This window comes from Buceros rhinoceros, unplaced genomic scaffold, assembly GCF_000710305.1.
Source record: "Buceros rhinoceros silvestris isolate BGI_N320 unplaced genomic scaffold, ASM71030v1 scaffold8358, whole genome shotgun sequence".
In the NCBI taxonomy this organism is placed as follows: domain Eukaryota; kingdom Metazoa; phylum Chordata; class Aves; order Bucerotiformes; family Bucerotidae; genus Buceros; species Buceros rhinoceros.
In genome coordinates, this window is record NW_010426291.1 from 15,590 (window position 1) to 30,035 (window position 14,446).

Genomic DNA, 14,446 nt, shown 5'->3' on the forward strand with positions numbered 1-14,446 from the left:
ATACAGGCATGGAAAATTAAGATGTCACATAAAAATATTATCACTTTATCCTTGCTTTTACATGTGGAAATAGGCACAGATATTGCATACTTAGGTTTTATTTTAAGATAAAACTCAGAGATCAGCATTTAGGTTAATCAGCCCAGTCACCTTAGATGTTCTATTTCATGAGTGGACAGAGTGAAACATTTAAAGGTAGCAGTTCAGATTTTAACTAGACTGGAATCTGCCCATTTAGCTGCCTCAAGCCCGAGTATGAAGGACACATCTGACTGAGAAATGGTCATCACAGGCTATTGCCATTTCTCGGCAATGGCTTACCATAATTTACTTGCAAGACTAGATTTTTTTTATAAAACATGCCTATATTTTTAAATAGGTTTGAGTTATTAGAAAAAAGTGATGCTAAACTTAGGTACCTAATATTGCAAAAATGTCCTGATTTTCTCAAGTGCTTGATCTCTAGTGGCTTTCCCTGAAGTTACTAGAAAACTCTTTGTTACAGGACGTAGAAAAACCAGGTCACTTATTTAGGAATCTGTGTAAGACACTTACGGGCTTGATTCAATTCAATTAACAGGTCTAGTATCATGTGAGATGCTGTAGTTTACCCTGCCTGGACTCCAGAATAGCATAGATAAAACCTCTCATAAATCCTTTTCCATACATGCCAGCTCAGCGTGGCAGTTTCATATATGGAGGGTACCTTGGTGGCACCAGATAGATATGTGTGTGCAATTGAATCTAGCCTTTAGAAAATAGTAATTTTGATTTCGTTCCTTAAAATTTTGTCTAACAGCATGGATTTTTTTGTCTGGAAACATATTTTTCACTTGATACTTTCCTTGAAAACATATGGATATTAATTAGGAAATATTTTCTGGACCTTCATGGTATTTACTTACCATGGGTAAATCAGAATGACCCTTGCGTTGGGAAGTCTAAGTAATAGGTGTATGGGGCATCCTTTGTAAGTGTAATGCTAGTAATGACTTAGATCTGAAAAATTATCTTTTTAAAGAAATATATATATACCAAAGTATATCTCAAAGTATATAAAATGTGTATAATGTATATATCAGAGTATAAAAAAGAAACAAAATCCTATTTTTGAGTGAGCAGTTGTTCACTGAGCTACTGTGGAGGTGTGGTTGCGTAGAGGAATTTATCCTGTATTGCAGCATGCTAGCAGTACAGATGCTGTATAACCAGATTTTAGGCAACAAAACCCTTCAATCAGCAAGGTTACGCATAATTTAGAGAAACTGCAGCTGATCTTACATAGGTCTTTATAATATAGGTGATTTTTACAAGGTGATGACATCTGTCAACACTGATGGTGCCAAATCTGTGCTATTTCCCTGCTATCAGCGTTAACATGGATACACTGCTGTGCATTAGCTGACTGTACTTTCAGACAAGTATCCCGTGCCTTGTGTCAAAGGTTAGATACTATTTTCCAGAGCTCCCAAATCACAGATGGCTCAGCACTTCCAAATTTGCCTGAGGGCTTACATTAAAAGCCTGGTGCAGACAGTTAATAGTCAAAATGGGAGTTTTTGATATAAACTTGGCGTGCCTTTCTGGGGAAGTAGGAATCTGTTCATCGGTTCCTGAACGAGGACGTATGGTGGGGCCCTTGTTGGCCTCTTTGGTGGTGATAGCATTAGGAGGTTGCCTTTGTTCTCACAGATGCTGCAGCATGTCTCAGGCAGTCAATGGAAATTACTCACATGTGTTAGGAGACACAAGGTAAGGGCGAGTATGAAAGCACATGCACAATAGGAAATATTTCAGCTTGGCAAGGGCTTTCAAATTAATGGATAATATCTGCTGATAATTGGAAACATTTGAGCCCCCTGGTGCAAACAGACTTAATGTGAATGGAGTGACACTGTTTTTCATCAGCTGCAAATCTGGATTGAATTTGTTCTCGGCTGATTGTCTGTTGGGTGAGCTGGCCGACTAATAAGGCTCAGCTAATCGCGTTTCAGTGCTGCGTGTGTCTAATACAATCTCAGCATGAATAACAGAGGAGCTCACAGAGCTGCTGTTGAGGTGCCTTGTCATGAGGTATAATTGAACAATTAATCAGTTTTAAATCAATACAAAGGTAATTTAAGGAGACACAGGCTTTGGAGGGGCTGGAGATTTTGTAGAACCAAACGCTGTATGAAGACTCAGGCTTGTAGCATTTCATCAATCTGAGACAGGGCTTTTCCAGTATATGCAAAGAAACAACAGCCTGAAATGTGCTGACAGAGGCCTCACTGGTTCCTTTAACTACTGCACTTTGTCACTGCTCAAGAAAAACTGTAGCACTGTCTGAACTTTAGAGAGGATCCTGGTGAGTACTCCTGGTGCGAGAGAAAGCGGGGCATTAAGAAGAATGTTGTATGTAACAAACTTAAGCATTAAGGTCAGTAGGCCATGGACCAGGAATTTTGAAAAGCCATTTATTTCCAATGAGTAGATGGAGACACCAGACTAGGGCATTAGGGAAGGAGTGTAATCTAGGATAACCGTGTATGTAAATTAGTGTTATATCATCTTGGTATTTTGTAAAGGTACTTTCTTTACGAGGCAGGATGGTTCAAACCATCTCTCCTGTTAGCTGTAAAGGCAGCCCATGAGATGCCCTTCCACTCCGTGTGTATCTGATGTGGTACCTGAGGGCGTGGATTTGCAATTAGATGGGAGAACTCTGCTTCTGCACTGTGGGAGATGTAAGGGACAGGCTCAAGATCCCGTGGTGAGATCCCTGCTGGGATCCCTTTTACTCCCATTGACTGCAGGGAGAACATTAATCTGAGTGGGAACAAAACTTACAGTCATTTTACCAAGGTCAGAAAAGGGCTTAAGAAGGTACAAAGGCAATAAAAGAAAAAATAATAGAATTTATATTACTTGGGTCAACGTATGTCTTCCAGCCATAGTACCCAGAGAAAGCTACCTTATCTCCTGTGGGTTTGTGATTAAATTAATTACTTTTGGCTAGATCCTAGTGGATAAGGGAGAGCAATAGTGACCCAGCAGTCTGCTTACAGAGAAACGTCTACGAGAGAGTTCAGTCACGTGCCATCACTGATGCTAGTTGGCGTGACTTGGACCAGCCTTGATACGTCTCTCATTGCTTCATGTGTGCGTAGTTACCCATGCAGAAAGGTGGCTCCCAGGTGTAGCTGACATCTGAGACCCTGTTTGGGTTTGTGAAGAGAAACAGCTTTCCTCCAAGGCAGGTCAGACAGATGTGTCAGTCAGAGGGGAGATAGTGCTGCAGGCATGAGACTGTAAGCATTGGCCCCAGGGAAGGCGTAGTCAAGATCAATGTTTTAAAGCAGGGCCATACTAAGTGCATTGTGAGTGTGCAGTGACAAATAGGCTGAGGGATTACAGTTAGTAAAGCCCACGTGTGTTTTCTGGGAACTTCAGAAATAGGAAAATAGGAAAAAAGGATGGGCTTGCGGGCTGACGGGCTGGCTCTGCAGACCAGGCTGGTTTTGGTCAGCGTGGAAGTCAGCAAGGCGGGGCCAGCTCCCGCTTTGTATTTGTCTCTGAGCTGCCTGGATGAAGCAGGAAGACATAATACCAGGGATCAGTTCAAGGTTTTATCCTATATGTATCCTGGGGTATTTTAGTCTTGTGAATAAATAAATTCTTCGTGTAGGCATGAACAGCCATACCCTCTGCCTGAGGATATATCTGTGCCTTCTAGTCTCATGAAGGAGTTGTATCTTCATCAGAGAGCCTTATTCATTCGGCGTAGCCAACATGAGTATCATGAATGGAATCTCTTTCTTTTTCCTCTTGCCCCAGGAAGCACTGTTTTCATGACAGCTATTTTGAAGTGCAGCATATGCAGCTTAGACAGCTTAGAATTTACTTTTCTTTTAAGCTTTGGTAGAGATTAGTTCCTCTACCAAACTGAGGATGTTGCCAGCAGGCTGAAGAGTAAGAAAAGTTATAAACTAATATCAATTCATACGTACAGAAAACATGAACAGATGTTTAGAATTCCCATTTCATTAGAATATGAGTAAATAGAATTACTCATTACACATTAGAATATGTGTAAATTATCAAATTTTTGAAATAATTAGCAAAACTTGCAGGAGTTTGAATACAGCTGGTTCTTGGGAACTGACAACAGTAGCATTTCTTACTGAATTCTAAAATTTGGAGCAGTCATCTTCCATGGTTTTGTATGACTGCCTACATGAACCCTTCTGTCTTTGGAAGGTGGAAGGAGATGTACGGTCAGCTGCCCTTGTAACTGGTTTCCACTCCTTCCCAGTGTCTGCTACCAGCTGAGCTGGGTGCTCTGGGTAAGAGAGTCAGTATGTAAATCCAGATACGCTGTTCCTACAGCTTCTCAGCACATTGGGGAAACTGAACTAGAAGTTTATCTATTAAAAAGAACAGTTCCAGGTCAAGCTGAAATGTTTTCCTGATCAGCTAAAGAAAGCTGAAAAGAAAACCAGTGATTCACAGAATACTGTTTTTTTTACAGAAGTTTGTTTAAACTTCACAAAATTTACATGCTTGCTTTAGCCCATTGCTTGTCTGTGATTTGGCTACACACAATCTCATTTGCGGTGGTGGCTGGATTGCTCCAGGGCTGAACACAGGCAATCCACAGAGTCCAATAAATTCCCCCAGAGAAAAGGGCATTCAGGCTCCTAGTCCTGGCAGCCGTAATGCAGCTGTGGAGCCATGCTTTGTTTCTGGCAGTCACTGGTGAAAAGCCTAGTCCAGACATACTCTATGTCTTTTTTTTCCTGAAGTTTTCATTCAAATACAATTTAAGAATCCACTTACAATTTTGTCTTGGAACAGGTGTGAACTCTTTTCAAGTCTACATGGCCTACAAAGATCTCTACCAAATGTCCGACAGCCAGGTATTGCTCCGAATGCTTTTAATTGCTGTGATCTGTCCTCTCTTCTGTCATCTCCCAGCACTTGAGGAGTGGCTGAGGTTGCATTCCAGAGAAATGTTCTCAGTGACCTGGGTGCCACTGGGGCAAATGTGCGTTGTGGGAGTTCTCTCTGGAGGAGGGTCAGTGCTGAGCAGTGTTGAACACCTGGATGTGTTCCTTCAAGTTATGACATTTTGCTTTCTGCAGAGATTGTCTGGTTTCTCCCAATGCTGCAACCACTCACCACTGCTCAGGATTTTGCCCTCACTTTATTTTGCCATTCCCTTATAAGAACTCTAGGTCAGAGAGGAAGGAAAAGATGAAACACTCAAGGCAGTGGCAGTTTGGAGGTTTCAAGAGTTTTTTGGTTGCTGCAAACAGCTAAGTAGAGTTGTTCTTTGGGGGAGGTGGCCTTTTCTCATTAGCACTGGTGATAACAAAGAGCTAGTTTGTCTAGAGCTCATTACAGATTCCAGACTCTTCAGCCTTCCCATTCATTTTATCAGGTCATTGTAAATGGACAATGGCATCAGTTAGTAATAATAACATTTGCTTATTCAGTTGAGAAAATGTTTCTCTCTTACTTATTCCTGGAGCTATAGCTCTCGGTCTCTTAAATGTTACACCTCCAATACATGTGGGTTTAATTGGAATTTTAGTCATAATAATATATAAATATTCCCTGAGAGGTGGTGCCTGTTAAATTCAGCTCCCTGTTGGAACTGCCAAGAGAAATCAAAGTGTTTAATGTGTGGCCAGACTAATGCCTGTTATCTTGTTTAAGTGTGTGTGATACCAGTTGTGTATTCCGACCCATTCAATGGTAGCTGACATACTGTAGTGCAAAAATGGACACTGAAGAAACCATGCCTTCAATATTTGATCTGTGTTTGAAAACTGGATGGGTGTTGAATATTAGAAAGCAATAAAAAAAAGGATATTTTATAGACAACATTGCAGCTTATAATTGCAGACTGAAGATGTTGGTGAAACGCTACCTGCTCTAAGATGATGGTGCAAAATGCCTGCACTTCAGAAAGGAGGTGTTCTAGCTGTACTAAAAGTGTCTGTAGTCCTTGGGAATAGTTCCATATACGTTTGCTAAAACTATGGAAAAGAGGCTCATCACTAAACCCAGGCCTGTGTGGATGGGCTTGAAGAGGTAGCCCTGCACTCCCAGGGGCTGGGGGAGGCAGTAAGTCCATGGGAGATGCAACCCTGCCGGGCACTTTTGACCCTGTGTTGAGGTCTGCAGAAGGGCAGAAGCTTGTCCTAGGGCTGGGTGGTGTGTAAGGGGGTGGGTCAGTCCATACCAAGCAGTGGAGCTCGGGCTTTGTGTAGAAAGCAGAGAGTGGAAAAGGGAGATGATTTGCTATTGACATAGATGATTACCAGCATAGAAAGTGCAAAACTGAGGAGAACAGAGAGGTCTGAGTGTTAAGTAATGCCTCTCCCTTATTCAGCAGTGTTTCTTTCTTTGTCCTGCCTGCAGCTTTATGAAGCCTTTACCTTTCTAAAAAGTCTTGGGGCTGTTATCCTGGTCCATGCTGAAAATGGAGACTTGATAGCTCAGGTGAGTGAACTGTCATTTTTGCTTCACTTTGTGAGAAAATAAGACACAGGAGAAGTAAAACCCTGGCTGGGAAGAAGTGAACTACCTGGTAAGTGACTTAATTGAGCCTCATGCTCTACACACCGCTGGTAAAAGCCTGGGATGAGAGGATGGAGGCTTTTTTTGCATGCTTTGGCAGAGCATCCATGAGGTAGAGTGCTGATGCAGACAGCTCCTTGCCTTGGCCGCAGATAAGGATTGGATGAGGGGAGCAGAAGGAAGATCTCTTCTGAATCTGGCAGAAACAAGCAAAGCAGAACAACGCAGAGCCTTGCTGAGAGATTTTGAGTGGAACTGGGAAGCTTTGTGCTAGTGCCTGTTGTTGCAGCTCTCAGCATACACAGCATAATTAGTTTGGAGTGGGTGGTGAAGCTCTCAGACCTATTTATTTTTGAGAATATTCTTATAAGTCTCTGAAGTTTGAGAATAAGAAACCACCATAATCTTCTAAACATTTCAGAAAAGTGCATTGAAGTGTAAGCCATGCTCTTTGAAGATGCCTCTCAGAACCAGGAAACTGGGCTCGAATTCAGTATGTTCCATAAAAATGTCCCGGACACCCAGTGAGGTCTTTGCAGGTCAGGTCAGGTTCCCCACATAGGTACTGTCCTCGCAGTGGAGTGTGCTGTAGCTCTGATCTGTGCCGTAGCTCATGAAAAGGGGTGTACCCCAAGGACAGCAGTCAGTCAGAAATCTCCTAGTGGTCTTTCAGAGGCCAGGATTCTCCTATAAAACGGAATAGGTGGGCTTGGGTGTGTGTTATTATGACTCTATACATTTGTGGCAGATAAATTTGTTACGTCTCCCTCCTCTGATCCCTTGTGTATGTGCATAGAGCCCTTCTGGGGTCCATGAGGCTGTGAGGGAGCCAACTGATTTATCTGCTGAGCTCTTTATCTGCTGGCTTACCTGCTAAGGACTAGTCTGCAGAGCTGACAGAGAAATACAGTGGCTAAAAACAAGTTGTCTTTAACATCAGGACTAGGGAAGCCACCCTGTCTCCTGTTAAGGGAGAACCTCAAGTGAATGTGTGAGTGGTTGGGCAGTGTCTAAGGGCTCTTGCCCATGTGGGTTTATTTTGTTGTTTTTTCCTCTGTGGGGTTCTCTCCTTTATGTCCCTGGTAAGAATTTACCTGCTTTGAGAGCCTTCTTTCCCTTTTCCTTTGAAATTTGGCCAAAATAACCCCTGGGCTCAGGGTTTACTAGTGAGGAGTCAGAAGACACATACACTGCAGTTGTGTCCTTCCCCCACTGAAAGCAGGTGAAAACCTTATTTGGATTCAAGAGGGGGAAAAAAAAGCTGATTTCCCGTGAAACTTAGCATGATTTAAAACTACCAAGATACATAATTTATAGTTTTAATGCAACATAAAATATCCACTAGAATGAAAATGAATAATAAGAATCATAACAAGTCAATACCACTGTAGGAATGGCAAAATGAAACAAAAGAAATGGTACCCATGATGTTTCAATACCTTCCCCATTAAAATCAAGGTGCACTCGTAGAATTGCATTTCTGATGGAAATCTGTTTCAGTTACATTTTTCTTTGATCAGCTCTAATATACAGCCATGGAGTATGAACATACAGGAAAGAGAAATTATTAGGAGAAGAGGAAGTAGTAAAGAAATGTGAATTATGTTATACATCAACATATTTCTTCACCATTGTCATGTCTCATAAATCAGTCTTTTATTTAGAAGGATTATTTGGATAGTGAAAAGAAAGCTGCCTGCAGGAAGGTTTTTCAGTCCTATCCTCTGTGAAAATAAGAATTTGATCTTATCAAACAAATACTCTAGCTTATGAGTACTAGCAAATCTTCTTACAGTGGGTAATTTTATCATATGATCTGATTTTCTGACTTCAAGATGCAAATGTATCCTACTTCGTGTAGTCATTCTTTGCCATCTTGCTCTTTCTTTATGTGGTTGTAACTATTTTCTGTTGTGTTGTAATTAGCTGAAGTCTTTCACTGGTGCTATTCAGAACTGTTAAATTAATGATTTAGAACAGTTATTTTTAAGAATACCTATGAAACATTATGATTTTCTAACCAAAATATTTTTAGTTATATAGTCAGATGAACACATTCCTATTAATGCCTCTTCAGCCTTGATTGATTGCAGTGAAGCCAAAAGTATATGTGACAATTGACTTGCTCAGGTTTTGCTGGTGTATGTTGATAATGTGTGAGCTTTTCACCCTTGGGGCACTGGGATCAAATATTTATTGGATGACACAGTAAAGTATGTTCAGTAACTTCATCCTGGTCTCTAGGGGACATTTGTCTGTATCGCAGAGTCATTACATTTGTTGAACTTGGCTCATTAGAGAGCTGTGGGCAGGGAGGCCAGGGCTGGAGGTACGCCAGTGGGAGGTACACCCCATTCTGCTCTGCCGAAAGACCTGGACCAACCTCAGATCAGAAGTGGCTGGCTACCATTTTCTGCAAAAAGCGGAATTTATTTCAATATCACTGCTTGATCTTAAAGTAAAAGATGTGTGCAGCTTTCTGTCTATTTAAAAAAAAATTATCTCCCTGCTGTGAAGCTGGGTAGCACAGGTTTTTTCCTGACAACCCTTCTATGGTCCCAAGATGGGCTTTTTGGTGTGGACACAGTGCCCTGGCAACTAGAGGGCACTGTTTTGCTTTCTTGAAAACATAATTTTAGTGATTCACTCTGTAGGAAAAAAATGTTACAGAAAACTGGATGCCAAAGACAAGACTATTTGTTGAAGTGTCAGCAGTACTAAAAGTTTGGAAGGTAGCAGTCTTCATGGATTGCAGCTAGAGAGGAACTTGTGCAAGGAAAGAAAGAATCACAGGCTGGAAATATCCATAATTACTTTTTAATATATTGCTTGAAGCTTGTTCCCTGGCTTGGTGTCTTGGTGTCAAATAAGACTTTCTGGAGAACAAAGACTTTGGATGGTGCAGCCCAATGGCTCAAGGCATGAATACGCTCTATCACACTGCAGAGACAAATCTTCCCTTGAAATCTGTGCTGGCTGTCTGGAGCAGACACCAGGGTGGCATGGGGGCAGTTTAGAGCCAGTGTTTTCAGTCCTCCTCCCCCAGCAGCACGCTTATGCAGCTGCAATTACACAGACCGAAAAGGGGCAGTCAGACTATATGGCTGTTAACAATCCTCCAGAGGATGCCTGGTGCAAGGGTTTCATCCTGGAGCAGTTGTCAGAGTTTATCTCTTATGTTACAGGAACAAAAGCGTATTCTGGAGATGGGAATCACTGGACCTGAGGGACATGCCCTGAGCAGACCTGAGGAGGTAAGAGACTTCACTCATTTTGTCATTTGTGGAAAAATTTTGTCAAGCATGTATTGTCAGAGCTCGGCTTCTCTATGTGTAGATGATAGATGGGTGCATGGGGGAAGGCAACAATCTGCTTCCCACAGCCTCTTCCAGTATTATCCAAAGCCTTGAAAAGTCTTGAAGGGGCTTGAAAAGCCCCTTCACCTTGTTTGCCTGAAACACCCTTCTGCTGCTGCAGCAGGTGCATTCCCTTGGTGTGGAGATGAGCGTGTTCTTGTACACTGAGGACTTGCAGCTCCTGCTGCCTCTGAGCATGGGCGTGCATGTTTTTTGAGTGTGACCCTTGTGATTGATTTGTGATGACAAACAAATGGGTTATCAGGGTAAACATCAGCAGTGCGGTTTGTGGATTAGGTTTTGGAGTATTTGCATTCATTAAAATGCTTTGGCTGAAAACCTCCTGTAAGATGCCTGCATATATGCCCACATACTAATCTACGTTTATGCCAGCAGATACATTTGTAATAGAAATGCAGGCTGTAGAAATGCAAACATGTGAGAATGGAAACATGCTGCGAGGCAGCTCATTTTCTGCAACTCTCTTATAATTAAAACCAGGCTCTGGCATGGATCATCTCAGGCATCTGGAAAGGATTTCTTTAATGAGAGGACAAGGTGGAGGCACTAATGGAATAACGGAGGGCGGTAGTGGGAAGTGACTGCTTTCCTTGAAGACTAAAGAGACAAGGTCCTGGGGATTTGAGGCTAAACTTGAAGAGATTGTTGTGGTTTTCAGATCTTTATGTAACCTCTCCCCAAGGCAAAAGGAATCAGCTTAATTGGTTGCATTCTTCTATTGAACTGTTTATGTACTTTTTCATTTTGCTGTTTAGCTTTCTTATTGTAAAAGAATGGAGTTGTTTCCTTTTCATGAGAGCAAGGGCCTAAGGAAAATCTGCATTCACAGTTTCCAGAAAGGAATTTTGCATCTTTCTGACCATGCATGTGACCACCTCAGCCCCAGTGCTGAGGTACAGAGGTTGTATCTCCTTCCCTGGTCTTCTGTGGGTGCGTTTGGGGCTTCTAGAGCAAGTGTTGTGATAAAAGTCCTAGGACAACCTGAAGGGACAGTCGGATTTAAGAAAAAATGTTTTATAAAATGGTGAAGAATTAAGCCATGTGGTTTTGGAAGGACCTCCAACTCTTGGAGGGAAATTTCTGTACCGTTGAGTCAATATTTTTAGTCACAACAGAGTTTTAGGTATTAAAATCCTGATACTGTGAGTCCATCTGGGAAGGAGATATAAAACTGAGGACTGGGGAAGGGCGTCCCCAGAGCCACTGGAAAACACTGCTTCTACAAAGATGACTGCTCTGTGTGCTTATGTCCCAGATGGCTCCCTGGGAGGAGTTTGCCTTTACGCGTGCTGACAGAGGGGAACTTACTGGGCAATGCTTCAAAGGCTTTTACGGATTATGAGCTAAATTCAGTCCATAGTGCTGAAGTTGGTGTTTGAGAATACTTTACATTCACTGTCATCTTATCCTTATGTAAAGATTGCATAGGGTAAGCTGCCACGGTTGTCTCTGAGCTGGGACAATGTTTCCTTGCTTTCTTCTTCTTCCAAATGCCACACAGAAGTCTGAAGCAGAAAGGTGGGAGGGAGGTAAGGAGGAGTCTCATCAACTGCTTAGAGGTGACCTTTCCTGGGGTGTAGGGAGCCAGGGAGCTGCGTTTGTGCCAGGTCAGCTGTACCCCATTGGCGAGTACATCCTCGCTGTGGTTACTCGTAATGTGAAGTGTCTGAGGTTGGGTTAGCTCCCTGTTTCACAGCATTGTGTCTCTCTCTATGAATTAACCCATGAAGAGTTGCTGCTAAACAGTGAGAAAAATGGCTCAGTCCTCCAGTTTATTTTTTCTTCAGTCTGTTTTTGTAGTTAAATTTTTCCTGCTTGTTTTCCTTAGCTTGAAGCAGAAGCAGTTTTCCGTGCCATCACCATTGCCAGCCGAATAAACTGCCCAGTGTACATCACCAAGGTGATGAGCAAGAGCGCAGCTGATATCATTGCACTGGCCAGAAAGAAAGGTAAAAGACTTTCTTTTCTTCCCCAAACTCTTTTATTTTTTTTTTTAATAGAAGCTCAGTGGAAAACCCTGTACATCTTGACCAAACTCAGAAGGCATAGGAGACATTATCAAGTAATGGTAACACCATCACAGACCCTTAATACTTATGGCTGGGAAAGATGAAAGGAAATCCTTCTACAGTTTTGCATTGAGAAACTCTCCCCACAAACCGTCCCCTTAAAGATTAAGATTTTTATCCTGTCTTCCCTTTTACTTTTCCATTAGACTGCTGTATTTCTGTTTGTGGGAGGGAGATATTTTACTCCTAACAGGGTCTAGCACATCCTCTGTGCCTTTTGAGGGTATTTCAGGGTATTACCCTTTGAGGGATGTCTTGGGCAGTGAACCTGCTGTTAGAGGTGCCTGATGATCACCCTGCCAGATATGCAGTGGGGACACCTGTGGGTCAACACTGCTTGCTGGGGCTATGGAGGTATCCAGCTTACAAATCACCCAAAAGGGACTTGTGATCCTGGAGGAAGCCACTTTTGAAGCTGCTTATGTGAGTCAAGGCTGTTCTGCTGGTTGGTGCTACAAAGCATTTGAGCAATATGGAAGACCCAAAGAGCAAAATATCATCTTGATATTTGTATTTTTGGAGACTTAGAGTATGGTGCTGAGGACCATATGCTGCTATCTGCTGGTGCTGCGCCCAACCTGGGAGTAGTAAAAAGGCATCTGTCTGCTGGAGCCCATCCTCCACCTAAACGCGCTCCAAAGCAGAGCAGCGTAGAGAACATGACTGTGATTAAAACCAGAAAATTAAATTAAAACCAGATCTGAACTGTCTCCTTCTGGATTAGAAAGGAAGCTTTGTAAATATGGTGATCAAAAGCATGTGTAGCGCAGAGAGTCTCCTGATTAATTTTTTTTCTATGATTCAGACAAACCAGGGCTGCTTAATTTTCTGGGAGCTACGCTGACCGTGTAGCAATGCATAAATTATATATGGCCTCATGCAGCAAGCAGTATAATGTGCTGACGAGAGATTGTAATCAGTTCCTGTATATCTTTGCTTTCCACAAGGTCCCCTTGTTTTTGGAGAGCCAATCACTGCCAGCTTGGGGACAGATGGGACACATTACTGGAGCAAAAACTGGGCCAAGGCTGCAGCTTTTGTGACCTCACCACCTCTAAGCCCTGATCCTACCACTCCAGATCACTTAAATTCGCTCTTAGCATGGTAAGATCTTCAATTTTTACAGGCTGATAATCAGGCAAGTGCAAAAGCCAAATGGGAAGAAGCATCTGGGGATCAGTTAAGTTCCCTTTAGACCAGTCTCATACACGAAACAACAAAGAAGGGACTGTAGAAAACCAGAGACATAACCTCTGAGTCAGGTGAGCAGGCATGGACTCTCCAGCTCCTGGTTAGCGTGACAGAGAAGCAGCTGGTGACTATTCAGGAATTAATTCTTTTTCTTTCTGCTTTCCAAGTGATTCCTAGTTGTACATCTAGATAGTCTTTAGCCCAGGACTTCAAACTGGCTTTCCCCTTAGTTCTCTCTTTTCCTCAGACAAATTGTTAATATATGATTGGATGGCATCCTCATTGTCTAGCACAAGCGAAAACCTCGTGTATCGATCCCCATCTGTGAGAATTGTTTCAGTTCTAAGCCCCTGGTTGTACTTGGCAAGAACAGCTCCTGAAATCAGGGTTGCCCCAGAACAGAGAAAACTCCTGGTGCAGTTTTTGTCAAAGCTGATGCAGGGCTGTAAACTGTGAGCACTTTTGAGAATTATGCTGTCCTAAACTAAATTGTGAGTGTTTGTAGCAGAGTTCAGTGATTTTAGCTCCTCGGTATTGAAAACCTCTGACTTGGTAGTTTGCCTGCATCTGAGGTGGACAAAAATCACGTAAGTTTACTTGTGTTTAGTTCTTGCAGCCTTGTTTTTACTTTTAGCTTGTGTTGTGTCTTTATAGGTTCCAGGGTCCTCAAGCTGGAAGAGAAGCTGCCCTTTAGCAAAGATAAGTGGTACATATAGAGAAGGTGTGTCAGGCAGCAGAAAGAGGCCAGAGAGGATTACAAAGGAGACTGTTGGGGACTGAGGTGGAGACAGGCTGGTGACTGGAGGCCATCATTTGACAAGGATATGAGCTGACAGTCTTCAGGATGTCAAGGAGAGGGTTATTACTAGAGAGATGAAAACAATGTGGACAGCAGAGGGAGAAGGTCTTTCTCATTTAGAAAAGAAGACATCAGGAATCCCTTGCCAACAACTCAGACCATAAACCCATCCCTGAAAGTATTTCCTGCCTGTATCCAACAGTGGGTCAAAAGACCATCTGCTTTGAAATGATACAGAAATTCACAGCTGAAGTCCCACTAGGACAGATTGCTAGTGCTGGAGTGAGGAACTCAACTTACCATTCGAAACCTCATTTAACACCATGTGGTGTCACTCATCTCAACTGCTGCCTCCCTTTCCTAGGGTTTCCAATACTTTACACAGAGCAGCAGAATCTGAACGCTAAAAGTGACCCACTGGTCTTCAGAAAATGTTTCCTGCT

At 42.5% G+C, this 14,446-nt stretch overlaps 1 protein-coding gene across 1 annotated transcript in view; it reads left to right on the plus strand.

The window, feature by feature from the left end:
* Positions 1-14,446, plus strand: part of CRMP1 (collapsin response mediator protein 1) — a 33,943-nt gene that overhangs the window by 7,584 nt on the left and 11,913 nt on the right. The window contains exons 4-8 of the mRNA XM_010141448.1: positions 4,837-4,898; positions 6,409-6,489; positions 9,753-9,821; positions 11,773-11,893; positions 12,961-13,117. Of these exons, the coding sequence (XP_010139750.1) occupies positions 4,837-4,898; positions 6,409-6,489; positions 9,753-9,821; positions 11,773-11,893; positions 12,961-13,117 (490 nt within the window). The remainder of the gene's footprint in view (positions 1-4,836; positions 4,899-6,408; positions 6,490-9,752; positions 9,822-11,772; positions 11,894-12,960; positions 13,118-14,446) is intronic.